General features: G+C 46.6%; 1 protein-coding gene across 1 annotated transcript in view; it reads left to right on the top strand.

The window, feature by feature from the left end:
• Window positions 1-9,628: 9,628 nt before the first annotated feature.
• The window catches only part of LOC144734003 (arrestin domain-containing protein 1-like), a 104,264-nt gene continuing 96,131 nt past the window's right edge, over window positions 9,629-17,761 (top strand). Inside the window, exon 1 of the mRNA XM_078616032.1 lies at window positions 9,629-10,041. Within this exon, the coding sequence (XP_078472158.1) occupies window positions 9,933-10,041 (109 nt within the window). The 5' untranslated portion in view covers window positions 9,629-9,932. The remainder of the gene's footprint in view (window positions 10,042-17,761) is intronic.

The following is a 17,761-nucleotide window of genomic DNA, read 5'->3' as shown; positions in this document are numbered from 1 at the left end:
TTTGGGGCATGGAGTATGCACGAGTGTTCCCCGGGGCGCACTCGCAAATGTCCTAAATACAAAAGCGCTTCACAGACAACGTGGCGAGCGAGCCGTGGCGCACGTGGCCACCGCGGGGCTGTGAGTCGTGGTTGTTGGTCAGCGCTCTGCAACAGAGAAAGCCCCAAGTGTTGGTCGTCATCCGTTGCAGCCGAAATGAGGAATACAGTACGCGCTGGGTTTACAGAGCGGCCAAATGCAATCGCGTGTCTGTATGTATGTTGAACTTCTTTCGCACCGTACGTAGCCAACCGTGCTGATCGGAGGTGCGATACAACCCAAGTGGCGAATGTGCACATCGTGGGGAAAGGAAGGCGTGTTCATTTTGTTATTTGAAAAAAAAGGTCAAAAGCAGACACAAGGGAAATCATTTTACCTTTCTCTTCTCAGAGACAATTTTGAGGATTAATTTCAGGCGACTGTATTCAATCGACGTTATAGTCTCTTGATATTCTGACCGACGTCATGGTTACAAACGTGCACTCACTTGTATCCCCACAGCCTTTGGTGACGACACTCTTTGCTTTTGAATCTCAAAGTTCTTAACTCCTGAAAATAATTACCCCAGGGGGTGGAAACGCAAAAGCCTTTGTCTTGAAAAAGACCCACTGCTTTGAAATGACTGACGATTAACAATGGGTTTCAATGAAGGGGAACGCTCTTGCAGATGTAACATACTCTCTTGTTGGGGACATTATGCTGCTTTAAGCACACTGTGCTGCTTGATAGGTAAACGGCCCAGCATTTAAACCATTGTTGAGTAAATATTTTAAGTCCTTTATCAATCTACACATGGATTAGATAACCAGAGCAGGTCTACAGATATAATCTTGACTGTTAAGAAAAGTATGTGTGCTTGGGCAGGTCACGTGACGAGAAGGGATGATGGCTGGTGGTTGGGATTTGGCGGCTAACGGAGGGAATCAGAATCATCTGAGTATGTATTTAGACTGCTGGAGGAATGCGATGAGCTATGCAGCTCTTTGTCACAGATGTCCAACAAACAATACACAAACACGACAGGAGTGCAAAGTGTAGGAAAGGGAAGCAATCACTGGACATATATATCATCCAAATATACTTTTATTTTACCAGAAAAAAGTTGACTGAGCTATTAGCTTCTTTTTTAGAAGCGATCTGGGCACAAATGATAGATCAGGGAAGTGGATTATCGCGTGAAAATGTATAGCAGCCAAATAATGTAATTGCATGTTTCTAAATGTGGAGGGGAAACCCGGAGGACTCGGAGGAAAAAAAGCCACACGACCACGGGGACAGAGAGACGCAAACTCCAAAATATACAGCGCAGTCGTGAGGGTTGGGATCAAAGCCCCGACCTCCTGCATACCAGACGAGGTAGTTAACATCACGCCACTGTGCAGTGTGGTCGGGAAGGGCGTTGAGCGATGGATTGTGAGAAATGGTGATGACTTGGGAAGGACTTCATCCACCAGTGGATAGAGCATGGCTGATCATGACGATCATATCAATATACCACTGGCCTCCTGTCCATCGTGGGAAACGTTTTACCTTAACGTGGCTGCATTGATGTGAGCCGTGCCCAGGATTCAAACTCTGGCGGCTGGGTTCATTGTACATACGTTCTACATAAGTAGAACATGATTGGATGAAGATTCACTGATAAAATCCCTGAAAAATAAATGACAGAGAACAAAAAAAATCATAAAATCACGTTATTATTGGCACCCAAGCCCCCACAATCACCATGCTGATAACAATTATAATCACAGCTCATATAAACTAAACTAATTTTGATTTTACCAGGCAAGACCCACTGAGAAATGTAACTCTTTTTCAGAAATGACGTGGCCACAAATGATAGCCCAACAACGTGGAGTATATCATGTGGAAAATTATAGCAACCAATGACTCTAAACGCATGTTTCTAAATGTGGAGGGGAAAACCGGAGGACCTGGAGAAAAATTAACTCGGAGAGACACACGCAAACTCCAAATATACAGCAGCAGGCGTCAGAGGTCAGGTTCGAACCGACGACCTCCTGTATACCAGGCGAGGTAGTTAACATCTCCTAGCCACCGTGGCGCGCCTTTCATACATTCTGAAGGTGCTTTACGCTGGCAATGAGGGCGGGGGGTTGAGGTTAGGGTAAGAAGTGGTGAAGTTAAAATATAAATTGATAATAAAAAATGATGTCATTGCAGCTGCATTCCCAGTGGTAGAGTATCTTCATGTCCCAATAATTGTTACCAGGTCTGCAGCGTGAGTGAAATGCTGGGCCAGAAAGTGATTGTTACAAAGGACCAGTAGTTGCTACCTGGGACTGATGTGTAAAATGGAGATAAAACACAACAGCTTTCACCACGATAATATAATTGTACCATCCGTTGTTGCGATATTTCCCCAAAATATGTCCGCACCTCCGATTACCATGGTTGGCTACATACGGTGCGAAAGAAGTTTAAAAAAAATACATAAACAATATCCTGACAAAAAAGGTATAAAATGACAAGCTCAATCATTAAATACAGAGCTAATTTGAATCTCTATTCTACTGGAAGTACAGCAAAGCACAAGCATAATACAATAAATATTGACTTAACGCTTTTGTGACTGCATACATTCATATTCTTTGGGTCTTTCGGTAAAGCCACGTAGATAGAAAAAATAATACAAATATCACGACGTTTCGATCGCAACACAAGCGTCTCAAACCTTTATAACAGCCTGCCTCAGCAGCTCTCCCGCTATTTCTTAGCTGATGACGATTGCTTGTGTTGTGGTCGAAACGTCGTGATATTTTGTTTCTATCTACGTGGCTTTACCGAAAAAGCCAAAGAATACAATACAATAACACAATGTGAAATGCAATGACAAATCTATACACCTCTGGGAAACTGATATTGCGATAATCGTAGTATCGTGAATTCTGATACCATATCGTATCGTGAAAAGATTATAACGTAGAAACCCTACTTTGCTCATTTAACAAAGCCTCACTATCAATGGACACATCTTTTGAGAAGAGACCTGCCGAGACACTATGGGAAATTCCTTTCGCATATTTTCCCCATGGGAAATTCCCGGTGTGGCCAGAAAAAACTCGCACGTACGTGAGAATGTCACCCAGAGCAGACTCCACAGCAAAGACAACATTCGGTGGTGCTGCTGCTGCTACGTTGGCAGCACAAAGAGCAGGGTGGGGGAGACACTCATCACGTGCCATGAATGACCATGTGGCATCACAAAGAAAACGTATATTCAACGTGCAGTTTATATTCACAGCAAATCAGGGAGCAAGGATTCAACGCTCCACTCCCCAACCCTGGCGATTCAATGAATTTTCGCAATTCAGGGCCGAAATGTATTCAATAGTTAATGTGTTTTTTTGCCTCATTTACCGTCTTGTTTGTATTGTTTACCTTCTGTTCCTCTCTCGTTTGTCCACTGTTATTCACTCCAGTGGCAAACGTGTGTAGCGACGTAACTGGAGTCACTATGGCAGTTAACGCCAGCTCCTGTCACAAGAGTGGAGCTGTGCGTCTTGAGTCTCTCTCTGGCACCAGAGTCGGCATGGCGTTGTTTCTGCCTTTGGCCAAAATAGTTCGAGATCCGCATCGCACGCAAACCTACTGTACACAAACACAGCAATTATAAACAAAATAGGTGATGGAATAAACTGCATCGATTAAGCCTTTTCCCTCCTAAGCATTTTTTAACAATAGAGTTTAACTGCACATTTGTGTCATCGCCAAGACATTACATAGTAACCCATTCCCTGACATATTTCAAAAATTATCTTGACGTAAAATTAAGTATTTAAGATTTAAGTTTAAACAAAAACGGCTGCCCGCAAAGGGGAAGCCAAAAGAGCCGCAGGATGCCGACCTCTGATCTCGACTGAGGTGGCTGGGTGGTTCAAAGGTCGGGGCGCTCAACTCACACCACTGAAATTCTGGATTCAAATCCGGGTGTTAGTCGCCTGGGAATAAGCAGTCACTTGATAGTCACAGCTTAGCCAGTCATGATTGCGCACACACAAAAACAAGGACAGAAAATTTAGTTCTGCACTTAGTTTTGTTAAATTCTATCTCTGAGAATAAAGCTGAATATTGCTTCCACCGTCATGCGAACATTACTTTCGGTGGGGGCGGTGAAGTTGTGCCCCCTAATGTGTGCACAAGAGGTGACATGGAGGAATCTCAGAGCTAACTCTGCGATATACACTTCTGTGGGCCATTGTCTAACATGGAGGGTTGCACTGCTCCATGAGAGATTCGAATAGAATCTTCAACTCGTTACGTGACAGACAGCAGGAGCAAATGGGGGAAAATACAAAGAAAATCAATGTTATTCAACGCATCGATGCGTCTGCACACTGTTAATCGATACTATATAATACATCGACTTGCTGAAATATCTCCTCCATATACCTCATTATCATTCTGGTGGATGTCTCACCCAGTGCCTCCATCTCTGCGTGATCCATCAACCCCACAGATAAACTGTTGAATTACTGACAAACATGATCGCCGTCGTGTACATGGACAGCCCTTTTCATCAATTCACTTGTGCGAGTTACGGGGGTCATCTGACCATACTTCACCACTCTGGTCAGTACGGGTTGGGTGAGCATAGACGTCACAGCATAATTCGGTACAACAATGGATTGTTGATACACTGCCCCGAGACTGACAACATTGCCCCACTGCAACCTACGGCACCTGTTGTGGGATGCATCAGTGGCCGCCCATCCCAACAAGCTCCACGCTCCTGCCTGCTCAGCTGGCGAGGTCAGCTGCTGTCTTTGGGGTTTGTGTGAGTGACAGCCAGACCGGCTTCCCAACAATCCAGGAGCGTCCTCGGGTGAACCGGACCGTCTTGTCTGCCCTGATCTCAGCTCGTGATCAAATTCACATTCCTTCTTACGGAAATAAAAACGATGGTCGGTGCTGGTGGCGGCTGTGGTTTCAAATACCGCGTGATTTGTGTTGCGTCACAGGGCTGCGGTAATTGGACCTCACTCAAAGCACACAAATGGCTTGCGCTTGAGAAAAGAGCTCATAGAAATGCTAATGAGGATGAATGGAGTGGGGCTTTCCCCCATGACAAAGAGGGCGGCCTTCAGGTGAGGGCATCCATTCAAAGCAGTAAATGAATGAGGCCAGCGGGAAACGGGAGGGGGGCTCAAAGTTTGCGTGGAGGTAATGGACGGGAGTTGGTTTATTCATTCGACGTTTATACCCACGATTCTGCTCAGCAACGCTCAGTCCGGTTCCCACCTCGCCTGCTGAACAAATCAAGCGGCGGTGCTGCCGCTGCTTTGCACGTGGATGCACAAATAACGCCACAAACCCAACACGTTCGTCTATAACACTGTAGACATTACATTCATACTCTTTGGTTCTTTCGGTAAAGTCATGTAGGTAGAAATAAAACGTGACTTTACCGAAAGAATCAAAGAGGATGGATTCCTGCAGTCACGAAAGCTTCAAATCAAGATTACATTCATACACAAATATATAATCGGCGACGTTTTGGGCAATGGTCCTTTTTCATAGAACCAGTCTGCTCAGCGGCATATCCTATGAGGAAGGGCTATTACCTGAAACGTCGCCTATTATATATTTTCATAATTAACGCCACGATGTTATTGACGAATGCGTTGAGTTACTTTTAATATGTATTACAAGTGGTATGAACATACGCGGCCACGTGGTTGTGACGCAGTGAGCAAGGCGATGAACTGGAGAAGCGCCGTGGGTGGTAGTTGTGGCACGGCGCGGGACTTCCCATCTTTGTGCTTTAAAGTGGCCTCCTCCACGGATGGCACCCAGTCAGGCCAGAGGCATCATCACAGGCAGGGTTGATGGCTATCGTGAAGACGGCTTGGTGGACACATGTTGACGATCAATACGTTTGACGAGGGTGACGCTTGTGGGTTGCTGCAGTAGCTCACAGTAGTTTTAGTTCGTTGTCAATCCGCTGCTGGATGAAGGCCTCCCCACGCAGTGTGTGTCACGTTGGTTGTGTAACCATACTTCAGCGGGGAGCGGTAGTGTGGTGCTTAGCGCGGACCCGGTGATCCAGCTTCGATTCCCGCTCACGGCCACCACCAGTGACGATTATCTGAACCGGTCGTGGGCCTCGCCTAGGTCGACTGAGCCTCAAATGAGTACCCGGTGCGGTGTGTAAACATTGTCACTCGGGAGACAAAGACAGCCGGCGTGGTGCTGGCCACCCACCCCCTCGTGTGCCGTGCCGGCCTTCATAGATGCTGCTCGCTAACAGCACTTGCCCCAACAGTATGTTAAGGCTACACGGGGGATCTTTGTCATTGTAACCACGCTGGTCACAGTGCGGGTTCATGGAGGGAGTAGCCGAGGATTTTTTCAGATCGCACTTGAACACTGATGTTAGTATCGGCCCGGAATCCAACTCATGTCGCTGCGTTCATAGCGCAATGCGCAAACCACTGCACCTCATCCCTCGTCGCTTGGGAAGTGAATAATAAACTGAATTGTATTTAATCCGAGGTAAAACTCGCAAGTGTCTACATTCCTATGTCGGGGTCAGTGTATATACTTCTGGTTAAGTTCCCACCAAGTGGTATACCAAGGAATTCACACAAAGACGTCAAGTTTAGTAGATCAGACGCGTGTGTGATACACTAAAAACGACTGCAGTCAACTTCTTTCCACTGCCTCCTATGGCCAACGGATCTGAACCAAGAGCCCTGACAAAGGACATCAAACGGAGCTGAAGAGAGGGCAAAGAGGCCACGTGGGGAGACGCTTGCGATGAATTACAGAAAGAGGAATGATTATAATCGGTAAATGATGGGAAACCTACAACAGAAACAATGCAGGCTGGAAAACAAAGAGCTCTCCGCCTGAAACATTTCGCACAACCACTATTTCCTGCAGCACTGCAATGTGTTTGTCGTGGCTCATATCACCATCAATAAACGAACGTGACCAACCGAAATGCAAGCGGCGCGACAAAGAGACAGCTGCAGACGAGGTTTTGTTCATAATAGGACTCATCAGTCGAGTACAATCACCGATGCTTTGCTGTTGTCTCAAGGCTGCCTCTGGGAACTTCGCGGATGTTTGAGACCCCACATGGACACGGTGGATACCCACAAGCCGGTCTATTGGCAGCAATCGTTCGAATCTGTAATTTACCAAAAAAGCCCATAGCAGAGAAATGAGAGCAGCGTTGATTGGAGAACATATGCACGTTCATTAGGGGCACAGCGGTGGAGAGATGTTAACTACCTCGCCTGGTATGTAGGAGGTCGTGGGTTAGATCCCAATCCTGACGCCTGTATATTTTTATTTTTTCTCTGGGTCCTCCAGTTTTTAGCTCCACATTTAGAAACATGCGTTTAGAATACTGCATTTGGCTGATATTAATTTCGTAATTACTACATTTCACAACCTTAGGTTGGATATGAATGGGATGAAGTTGACTGGCCAGAATTTAAACTCGCGCTCCCATCGCTGGAAGCTCTACTGAGCCACATTCTGGTCCTATTTTACGTAGCTGATCTCAGCCGCGATGACAAATGTATCAGAATCATCGACATTGATAAACAACATCGAATACAATCTGAGAAGGGCACAAAGAAGCATGGAGAAGTGGCACGTGTGGAAAAAATTATTTTGGTAATTTCTTTTCTTATGTTATTCACTGACAAGATTTGTATGACATAACAAAACTAAGCAATGAAGGTTTTAAGTGAATAGCTATTTTCCAATAAATTATCGCTTTGTTAAATATTTTTGTAGCAATAGGCGCAACCATGGCGATGACAGTATATGACGCCAGCAATTGTGTAACTCATAGCAATGTGCGCAATGAGCATTGTAGATTGCAAAGATTAGAAATGCTTATGTCAGGCTTATGTTGAGTGAACTACGGTTGAAGATCGTTGAAGTACAGCAGGACTCCAATAACCCGGGGTGATATGGGGCGGGGAGACATATAGAGTCGATCCCGTCATCAGCGGAGGTTCGTCCCGTGATTCACATCACTTTACTTTGCACCAGCTCGGTGTGGGTGTGCCGCGGATGACTCAACTACAGTTTTTATTATTTTACCAGATAAGGTCCACTGAGCTATGTAGCTCTTTTTTTCAGAAGCGACCTGGTCACAAATGATAGCTCGACCAAGTGGCTTCTCGTCGTGTGGAAATGTAAAGCAGCCAAATTATCTAAACACGTGATGTTGATTCTAAACGTGGAGGGAAAAAGCGGAGGACCCGGAGAAAAGCACCACACGTCCACGGGGAGAGAGACACGCAAACTCCAAATATGAAGCAGGTTTCAGGCTTGGGATGGAACCCACGACCTCCTGCATGCCAGGCGAGGGAGTTAACATCTCGCCAGGGTGGCACCCCGCGGTGGCGAGATTGTGTGTGACATCACTAGAGGAAGTTCCAGCTTCTGTTGTTCATCCAGAAATCTGAGACTTCCCCGAATTTCGAGGAAAGCCACAAACCACGCGTACAGGGATTATTGTAGCACGGATGTTTGGAGTCCTGCTCTAATAATTATTTGCACGGGAATGAAAGCAAGCTATAACAATTGTTTGATAAAATGTCAAAACCAATGACAAAGTAACGAGAAACAGATATCGCGATAGTCGTCATGTCGTACAATGTGATATTGTATCATGAAAAATTATATCGTGGCAGCCGTAAGAGGGAAACTCAAATGGATGAGAAAATCAATGTAGAGACATCATATTGACTGTCAATGAAAGTGGGTTTTTCGCTCGGGCACATCATGGACCAGTGTATGAGATGAGTTAGAGACCAGAACGTGCACACTGCAGAGATGGAGCGATGAGATCAACTTATGTCCATAAGTGAGACTGTGGAATTTCAGGACCGTGAGTCAAATCAACGATGCAGAAGCCTTCATCCAGCAGTGAATAGTTCATGGTTATCCATCAGCATTTGTTTTACATTGAATCCTCATCAGGTTCCATGGTGATGATTGCACTCTACAACTCTTAATATCGGCGCTATCTCTCTGGTTTCACTATTTACGTGCTATGAAATACCATTGGCCATATTGTTGCCTTTAAGATACATTTACATTTTATCAGGTAAGGCCCTTATTTATATTTAAGGCAGTGTTGTATAATATATAAGTTATGTGCCGCAGGAAATAATAATTGTTTAATCTCCCCCCTTCACCGCCTCCAGCTCGGCTGACGGATGAAGTAGGGGGGGGGGTGGAGGACGGAGAAAAGCATTCCCTAGTTCAGACCCGGACAGCAGCTCCTGGTTGTTGTTTGGCCAGGAGATGATGGATGGAGTGACCAGCAGGAAAATATTTAACTGAATGTCGAGAGGAGTGTCCATCATGCCACTCTACCTCGTCTGAATCACACCAGCCCAATGCACGTGTTCACAGAACAATCACAAGGGACAGCTATTAACCAAACTAAGTTTTATTTTTCCAAAGTAATGCCCACTGAGCTATGCCGCTCTTTTCAGGAAGCGACCTGGCCACAAATGATTGCTCAACCGTGAGGACAGAAGCCGGAAACTCAGCCAAATCCAACACATCCCAACGAGAGAGCAAAGACACATTCACACGCACTAATGTTCGAGCGAGGTGCCACGGCCAGGATTGCTGGCTGGGTCGCCTACACTATGTGTAAAACTAAATATACCCCTGACAAATGTGACTCATAACGACCACAGCCCTGCAACAAACACACACGGTGTGTAATTCCAACGCCTCTCCCCTAAAATAGCCTTCCCGCAGCAGCAGCAGCAGCATCAAAGCCCCTGGTGCCTTTAAGAGAACGGAGGTGGGGGTCTAACATTGGCTGAAGGCAACCTCTACAGAAACAATCGCACACGTCCACACACCCACTCGGCGCGCTCGCTACCATGGAGGATCTCTTAGTGCTCTTCAAGGGCAACAAATTGTCGTACAGACCGGGCGACGTCGTGGAAGGAGTTATTAAAGTCCACGTCACGGCTGCCGTCCCCTTCAAGGGTAAGAGGACAAGAGGGGTAGGGGGTGCTGGGTGATTGTGGAATGAATGATTTTGCGGATTTATTCCGTGACCTGGCGCAAAGGAGGGGGGATACACGAGACTTGTGCTTTGTTTGTGGTGGTGGTGGTGTAGCAGCTGTCACGGTATATACAGTACACGCATCGCTGTTGAACGTCGCGATAGTTTAGACGTTTAAAGGGCGGTTGTGGAAGAGAGCCGGATTCGTACGTGATGGTTACAAGTTACTACGTTTCTTAAATGACTGCGAAATGTAAACAACAGGTAAGGCGGCACAGGTGAAGGAAGGCCTTGCCTGGGCGCTCTGCCGCCACAACTCTGAGTCCACGTGGCCCGCGAGGCTTCTCGTCTGCTAAGGATGCTCGTGGTCGGTGTCGCCTCGTGTTCCTGACTGTCGCGAGGTTGCGCATTTAAAGGGGGGTTATTTTGCGTTATGTTTTGAGCCCTTTGTGTTTATTTCCGCACTGCCATTTTGCCAAAGCCTTGTGGCAGACAAAGGGAACTGCAACTCGCAGGTGTTGCCAGGTGCCCCCGACCACGGGGGGGGGGGGGGGGGGCGCTGTTCGTAGCCTCTTTGGGGGGCCCCGAAGCAGATTTACCTTTGAGAAGGGGGGGGGGGGGTCCCATCCCCTTTGAATGCACCACCTCCCACTAACGTGACGGCAGAGATGCGATCTATACGGCGTGAGATGGTAAGGGACGCAGGGAAGTCATAGTGGTGGTGATGATGATGCAGTGAAGTGAAAGAAGGGGCGTTGTGGACATGCTGTGGATAATAGAGCTTCAGTGCCTTTTACGTGAATTATCTAATTATGAGAATAGGTTTTCCCCTTTTATCTGGCAATAAAACAGGTGTTAAGATGTTAAAACACCAAACTGAAACCTTTTACAAGGAATTATGTCTGCATTAACCACAATACTTGTGGTCAGAATGCAAAAAAAAACATACTCTGCTAATATATGCATTGTCGTTGAAACTATTGGCCCACACCAGAGACAGCTTTCTTTCGAGCCTCGTCTCAAACGGTGTTAGACCAGAAGACGCCAAAAGGCGTACATCACAAACACAATGCACTGTCAGAGTAATGAGGGCTCGGGGTGAGCACCTACATCATGGGACCTCCGGTCGTGCTTGTCTTTAAGCTGTACGCTTTTTGGCGTCCTCTGCTCTCGCACCATTTGAGACGAGGCACTAAAGAAAGCCGTCTCTGGTGTGGACCAATCAGTTTCAAGGACAACGCATATATTATCAGAATATGTTTTTTGTTTGCATTCTGACCACAAGTATTGTGGTTAATGCAGACATGATTCCTTGTAAAAGGTTTAAGTTTGGTGTTTTAACATCCTAACACCTGTTTTCTTGACTGAAAAAAGGGGAAAACCTATTCTCATATTTTGGTACTGGCAAAGGAGGTCTCACGATATCTAAGTATGCTCATGAACATTCCAGCCGATACTTGGTGCACCCATATCCTTTGTATGAATCCGGGCTTCCTTAGTTGTTTGGTGCCCAAAATATCTGCATAGTTTGTTGATGCCACTGCAATTCAACATAGAATCAATGTATAGCACTATAGTCGTCCATCTCTAGATAACCCACCACAACACTGTTATATGGAGATATAGAGAAAAGGACACTTGATTTCACAGCCCCTCTACACGTTTCCCACAAATGTTAACAAACATTTACATTGTTTTACACTCTTCTCTGTAAGGTATGGGACCATCACTCAATGTGCGAATCACCTGTTGAGAACAGGCCCACAAATTAATAGGGTATTTATATAAATGTTAATAAATAAGACTGCAATTGTGATAATGAGCTTTTTTTTATGAATGCTCATTGAGACAAAATCTCTTGCGAGGAAGATCTGGGATGAAAACCTGCTGCCATGTTTCCCACTCGCATGGGGGTCTGGCTTCCTATTCCTTTGCACTCAATCCTGTCCTGGGCCATCCACATCCACTCCACAGGCCTTCATAACCTGCTTCGTCACTTAAAAACACCAAGGCACGCCGCTCGGTTTCTGCCTCTGGTGCTTCCACGGATCATCGCCTTGCTGTGTGGGTTTCCTCACTTTACGTCTGAATCATCCGAGTGGCATTTCTCTCAGCTTCTCTGAGATGGGTACCGCTCTCGCTGTCTTCCGTGTCTCTTCATCTCTGACCTCCCTGACCCGATACGGTCTAATGACCGCTGGGATGTATCTTCCATCCTCGTTTCTGTGGTGCTCTTCTGCTCCTTCCTCCCTGGCTTTTTTGGGCCATTCAGACCCAGATGTCATTTCAGTACTGTACTGCCCTAAGGTACCACATATAAGAATACAAGTTTAGGGTACAAACATTCCACGTGGAAAGCAGAAAGAAAGAAAAAACATTTTCATATAGAAATGATATATGCTGACTACGAACAGAAATATAAAATAGCATTGCTGTACTGTATTACAGAACGGTACATCAATAATTACACGTGGGCAGTTACATTATTTTGAATGTACATTCTGGACACTTTAAACGTGGATAATCATGAGTAAAATCATGAAGTTGCGTTTTACTTAGGAAGTGTATTGTATATCATCCAATTAGAGGCCCAGATAGGATTGTTTTTCAACTTCATGAAGGAGAAGTTATAGATTACCGTGGTATTGGAGAACCCAGCCGAATGTACTACGATTTCATCCACACTGGTATGGTAGTGATGCATCCTATTTCATGTACGTGACAGATCATCGACTTATTCCATAAATAAGTGATAGCTTCTAAAACTGTAAATAAATATTCAAAATGATTCCCCAAATGTTTTAATTGGATTTTGAAATCTTGACTGGGATGTTGCTTAGTTTGTGGAACTGGCTACATATGGAGGACTTCACCGTACACTACAATAATAACAGTTCTGTACCATGATGTGGTTAACTGTACTGTAGTTGCTTACATAACAGTACTGTACTGAAAGGGAGACTGAAATGTGCGAACAGCTGGGACGATTAGGTCACCAAGTTGATTAATCGACAGCAATTAGGTCATCAAGTTCACGGCCGACTCAAGTCCTACATCTCTTCTCACTGTCTCTGTCCCCTCCACCAGTCTGGTTTCCGTCCGCTCCATTCCACCGAAACCGCTCCCCTCCATGTGCACAGCCACTTGGCTAACTCACGTCCCTCGGGCCTGTCATCTGTCCTCATTAGACTCGACCTGTCTGCGGCTTTTAACACCCTTGATCACCCCATCTTCTTATCCACTCTGTCTAACCTCGGTATCTGTGGCATCCCACTTCATTGGCTCTGCTCTTACCTCATTTCCCGTTCATCCTCTGTCTCTTTTAACCGTGGTTCTCCCTCCCCTGCCACGGCTGGCACCCCCCCCCCCCAGGGTTCTCTACTGGGTCCTCTGCTATTCTCCCTCCAGACATCCCCCCTCGAGGCCATCCTCTCTTATTTCAATCTCTCGTCTCACCCATTTGCCGACGACACTCAAATCTTCTTTTCCTTTCAAGGATATTACGCCGACCTTTCCGACCACATATTATCCTGCCTAATGGCCATCCAAACATGGATGACACAATGTCCGTTCCCTTCACCCTTCTAAAACCACCGTGCTCTACTTTCCCACTTCCGGCTCTCCTCCTCCTAACGACCTAACCCCTCCATATCTTTCCTTCTGCTCAGTCTAACTCTCATCGCTTCCGTTCAAATTCTTCGTGTCACGTTTGATTCCTCATTTTCCTTCACTTCCCACATTGCGAACACCACTCGCACGTGCCACTTCCATCTTTTTGATATCAGGAAAATTCTCAACCGTATCACCATCACCGCTGCCAAACTTCTCGTGCACGCCCTCGCCTTCACTCGTCTGGATTATTGCAACTCGCTCCTGGTCGGTCTCCCTGCCTATGCCCTTGCCCCTCTACAACAAATTCAAAACTCGGCTGCCTGCACCGCCGTCTTTAACCTCCCATTCACTACCCATTGCTCCCCTCTCCTACAACTTCACTGGCTTCCTATCTATCACCGCTGCTTCTTTAAATGACTCACCTTAGTTTTAAAAGCTTTGCATGGACCCCCTTATCTCTCTCCTCTAATTTCCTTATATGCGCCAAATCTCGCTTTCGCTCCTCTCTCCCTCGCTTGCATCTTTTCGCACTGCCCTCAGGTCCCATCTCTTTTCTCTCACCTTTTCCCTTCCTCTTCCGCTACCCCTACCAGCACCACCTAACGCCCTAAATGCCTCCACTATCGCAGCCTCCACCTCGCTCCCTCCACCCGAGTCACTACCCGACCCCCCATCCCTTCTCTTGCCATCTTGTACTATAGTCAACTTGCGCACTATTTAAATGGTCGCTGCCTTGCGAAAGCTGGAAACCCCTACAAGCCACACCCAGCGTGACGCATGGCAGACGATGCCGGAGACGTCACCAAGCCCTTGGGAACAGCACACATGGGGAATTGCAAAGGTGAATCTCCTTTCAAAACCGCTTTTTGCGTGTTATCTGATGAAGTGAAATTCAAGCAGCAGAGTCATTGATTACTTAAACGGTGAGATAGCTCATGAACACAGTCTGCACGGGCGGAGGCTGTGTCCATGAAAGTTTCACCGAGACCATTGCAATGTATTTCATATTTATAACGAGCTTTACTACCCGGCTTCGCCCAGGACTTGGATTCACCACGCGATGTTCACACACCACAGCAGTTACTCGTTCGAGGCTGAGTCGACCTAGGGGAGGCCCAGGAGCGGTTAAAATAATCGTCACCGGTGTTGGCCGTGAGCGGGAATCGAACTCGGGTCGCCGGGTTCGTAGCGCAGCGCGCTAACCACTACACTACAATGCGTTACGCTTCCACATGCGCGGGTCACGTGACAGATGTGACGTCACAGCTCACTTGCCGTGCAAAAAAATCAATGGCATTATTGAGCTCCCCCCCCCAAAAATAGCAAGTGTATTTAAAAATAAAATTTTCATGGTGTACAGTCTAGAAAGTACCCACATGGCAAATTTCAAGTTTGTTGCATGTCGGGAAGTACGCTAAACATTTTGAACAGACACACATAAACACAACTTGCCTTTTATATATATTTAAGAAGATTAAGATGGTTTTCCCTCGGGGAGGAAACTGGAGTACCCGGTTTGCCACATGGGCGTATGCCAACTAGCCACAATAAAATTAATTTGATTATTATTCTTGCAGTACCGTACTACATGCAGTATGTGTACTGTCAAGTATAGTTTTACTTAGCATCACATTTGCACGCAGTACAAGATTGTATTCCGCTGTAGTCCTGTATCGTAGTTTATTCTGGAAGTTTAAAATAATATTGTTCTGCAAGAGATTAATGGAAGCGTTTTTTATTTCATATGTACACTTTGTATGGGTGGTTACATTCCATACTTGTGTTAATGTTTACTTACATAATATACACGGCGTTTAGACACGAGATGCATTGCGCAAGAGCATTACGCAGATAGAACTGCACGTACACTCGTGTGTGTATGTACATGCACACTCGTGTGGCTGGGCCATGTAGCCCGCATGCCCAGCCACCGCATGCCTAAACAGCTTTTGTTCGGCCGGATCGAGGGGGCTAAACGGGTGCGGCACGGGCTAGAGAAGAGATGGAGTGATGTGGTACAGGAGGATGTGGAGCTGAGTGGACTTGTCGATGACTGGTACCAGCGGTGTCAAGATCGGCCTCTGTGGAGGAGGCTCGTGAAGGACGCTGCTGGGCAGTTGGAGGCAGTCGCCCTCCAACAACCAACGGAGGGCGGAGGAGTGACGCTCACAACAATGAGCAGAGCGCCGGGTGGCTAAAACACAGCAAGTTAACTCAGTAAAGGGCACAGGTGGTGCATCGGCCAGTCGTCTGTCAGTCGACCCATGGCACGTGGGTCTGCCCCGTGACCTCCTGCCAGCGGGCATTCGACACTTCACTTGGCCTTAATGTGCACATAGCCTGGCACAAGCGCCGTGGTGATGTCGCCGCCACTTTGTGGCGAATGGCGGTTGTTGTTGTCGCACACTCGTGTATGTATGTGTAGTAACGCTTATGACTCGTTCACACCGGAGTTGGAGGCACACTTGTTTATTTAACACCACACGTTGTGACATACACACTGAGGGGGTATCGGCCCCCTCACCCGTCTATCTGAGGACACACCTCTAGGCTAACCCTAGCCTGCCTCTGAGTCCTCCTCTAATGGGCTAGGGGAGGCTATCTTGGCCCGACACTGGTCAGTCGGGCCCGGTACCCAGAGTCCAGACCAGCACTGGCTCTGGCTCTGGTACCACGCCACTGGCTCGAGCCTGCGCGGTCCTGATAAGGACGGCGTGTCAGGGGGAGACCAGGGCTCTATCTAGGACGTCTTCCGTCTTCTCTTCTTAGCTAACACAACACTCCCGAGCCCTTCGATACATTCCCCTTTTATACCCAACCCCTCCCTGAGGGGTGGGGCCCCGGGGGATCATAACGACCGAATCGACCCCCCAGGGTGTCTGGCGCGGACGTCGCAGAGGGCACCTGCTCGTGCACTCATGTAGCCCCGCCTACTGTGTTTGTTTACCATAGGCTGCCATGCATAACGGGCTCTCTCTCTAACACCCCTACATATGTATGTACATGCACACAACAGTAACATCATGTTGATACCACCCCAGTGAACAGATTATTGGTGCGACGGTTCAAACCACATGCCAACGTTAGTCGAACGTTAGCATGTTAGTCGAACGTTAGCATGTTACTCGAACATTCACATTAGGAAGGACTATACTGCAACGTGCATGGATGAGGTCCAGTTAAAACACTTGGCAGTATTAATGCCAGTACAATACACTACTTTCATAATTAATTAACCTGTACTGGTTCAGCAATGAGTGTTTAATTGTGAGTCTCCAATGTGACACGTACCGTCCCACATCTGGCTCACACAAAGGCTCGGTGAACTCTTTGGGTTCAAGCCTCGCGATGTATCAGTGCACGTGGAACCACTGGCGGGGCGTGGATGGTCTTGTATTGTGTTATATTAGTATTATCCATTTATTTGTGGCCTGTAACACATCAGAGGTTTTCCACCGATTATATATTACAGCTTCAGCAATCTGGCTTCTCCCTCGCTCCAAACCACAACGCTACTCAAAAGCATTATGTTAATCCATATGAGTGAGTAGTTTCTTATTCTTGTCAACGATATCACCAAAAATTCACACGGCCACATTGTGAACTGCAACTTGATTTATAGCGTACCGTTCGCACAGGGCCTTGTAGCGATTTACATAAAGTAACCCTTTCCCTGAACAAACCCTTTAATTAATACAACTGAATCATACCTTTAACAGATAAAATGGAATGCTCTTGGAGGTGCGGGATACACAGTTGTTCTTACCCTGATTCATATTTGCTTCATTGCTGTACCTGATTTTCTTTGTTTTATGTCATTTTGTTGACCTGGGTTAGTCTTGCTAAATTAGACTTCTCCTGGTTCCTTGAGTTCTCACCTGGTTAGACAAACACACTTGAAACTGGAAACTGTCAAAACACTTGCAGGGTCCTCCGACTCTGAATTAGCCCCAAGTATTTTTCACGGTTGCGGAGGGACAACTTCCCCAGTTTCACACGAACGTTTGATGTCATTGTTGCTCTTCCTCCACAGTAAGAAGGTGCAAAAACTGCAACTGACGTGTCCTGCTGATGTGCGTTTTGCCCTGC

This window comes from Lampetra planeri, chromosome 49 (genome assembly GCF_965212315.1).
Source record: "Lampetra planeri chromosome 49, kcLamPlan1.2.h2, whole genome shotgun sequence".
In the NCBI taxonomy this organism is placed as follows: Eukaryota; Metazoa; Chordata; class Hyperoartia; order Petromyzontiformes; family Petromyzontidae; genus Lampetra; species Lampetra planeri.
The sequence above is the reverse complement of the archived record's forward strand: the minus strand, read 5'-3'. Positions and strand labels throughout refer to the sequence as shown.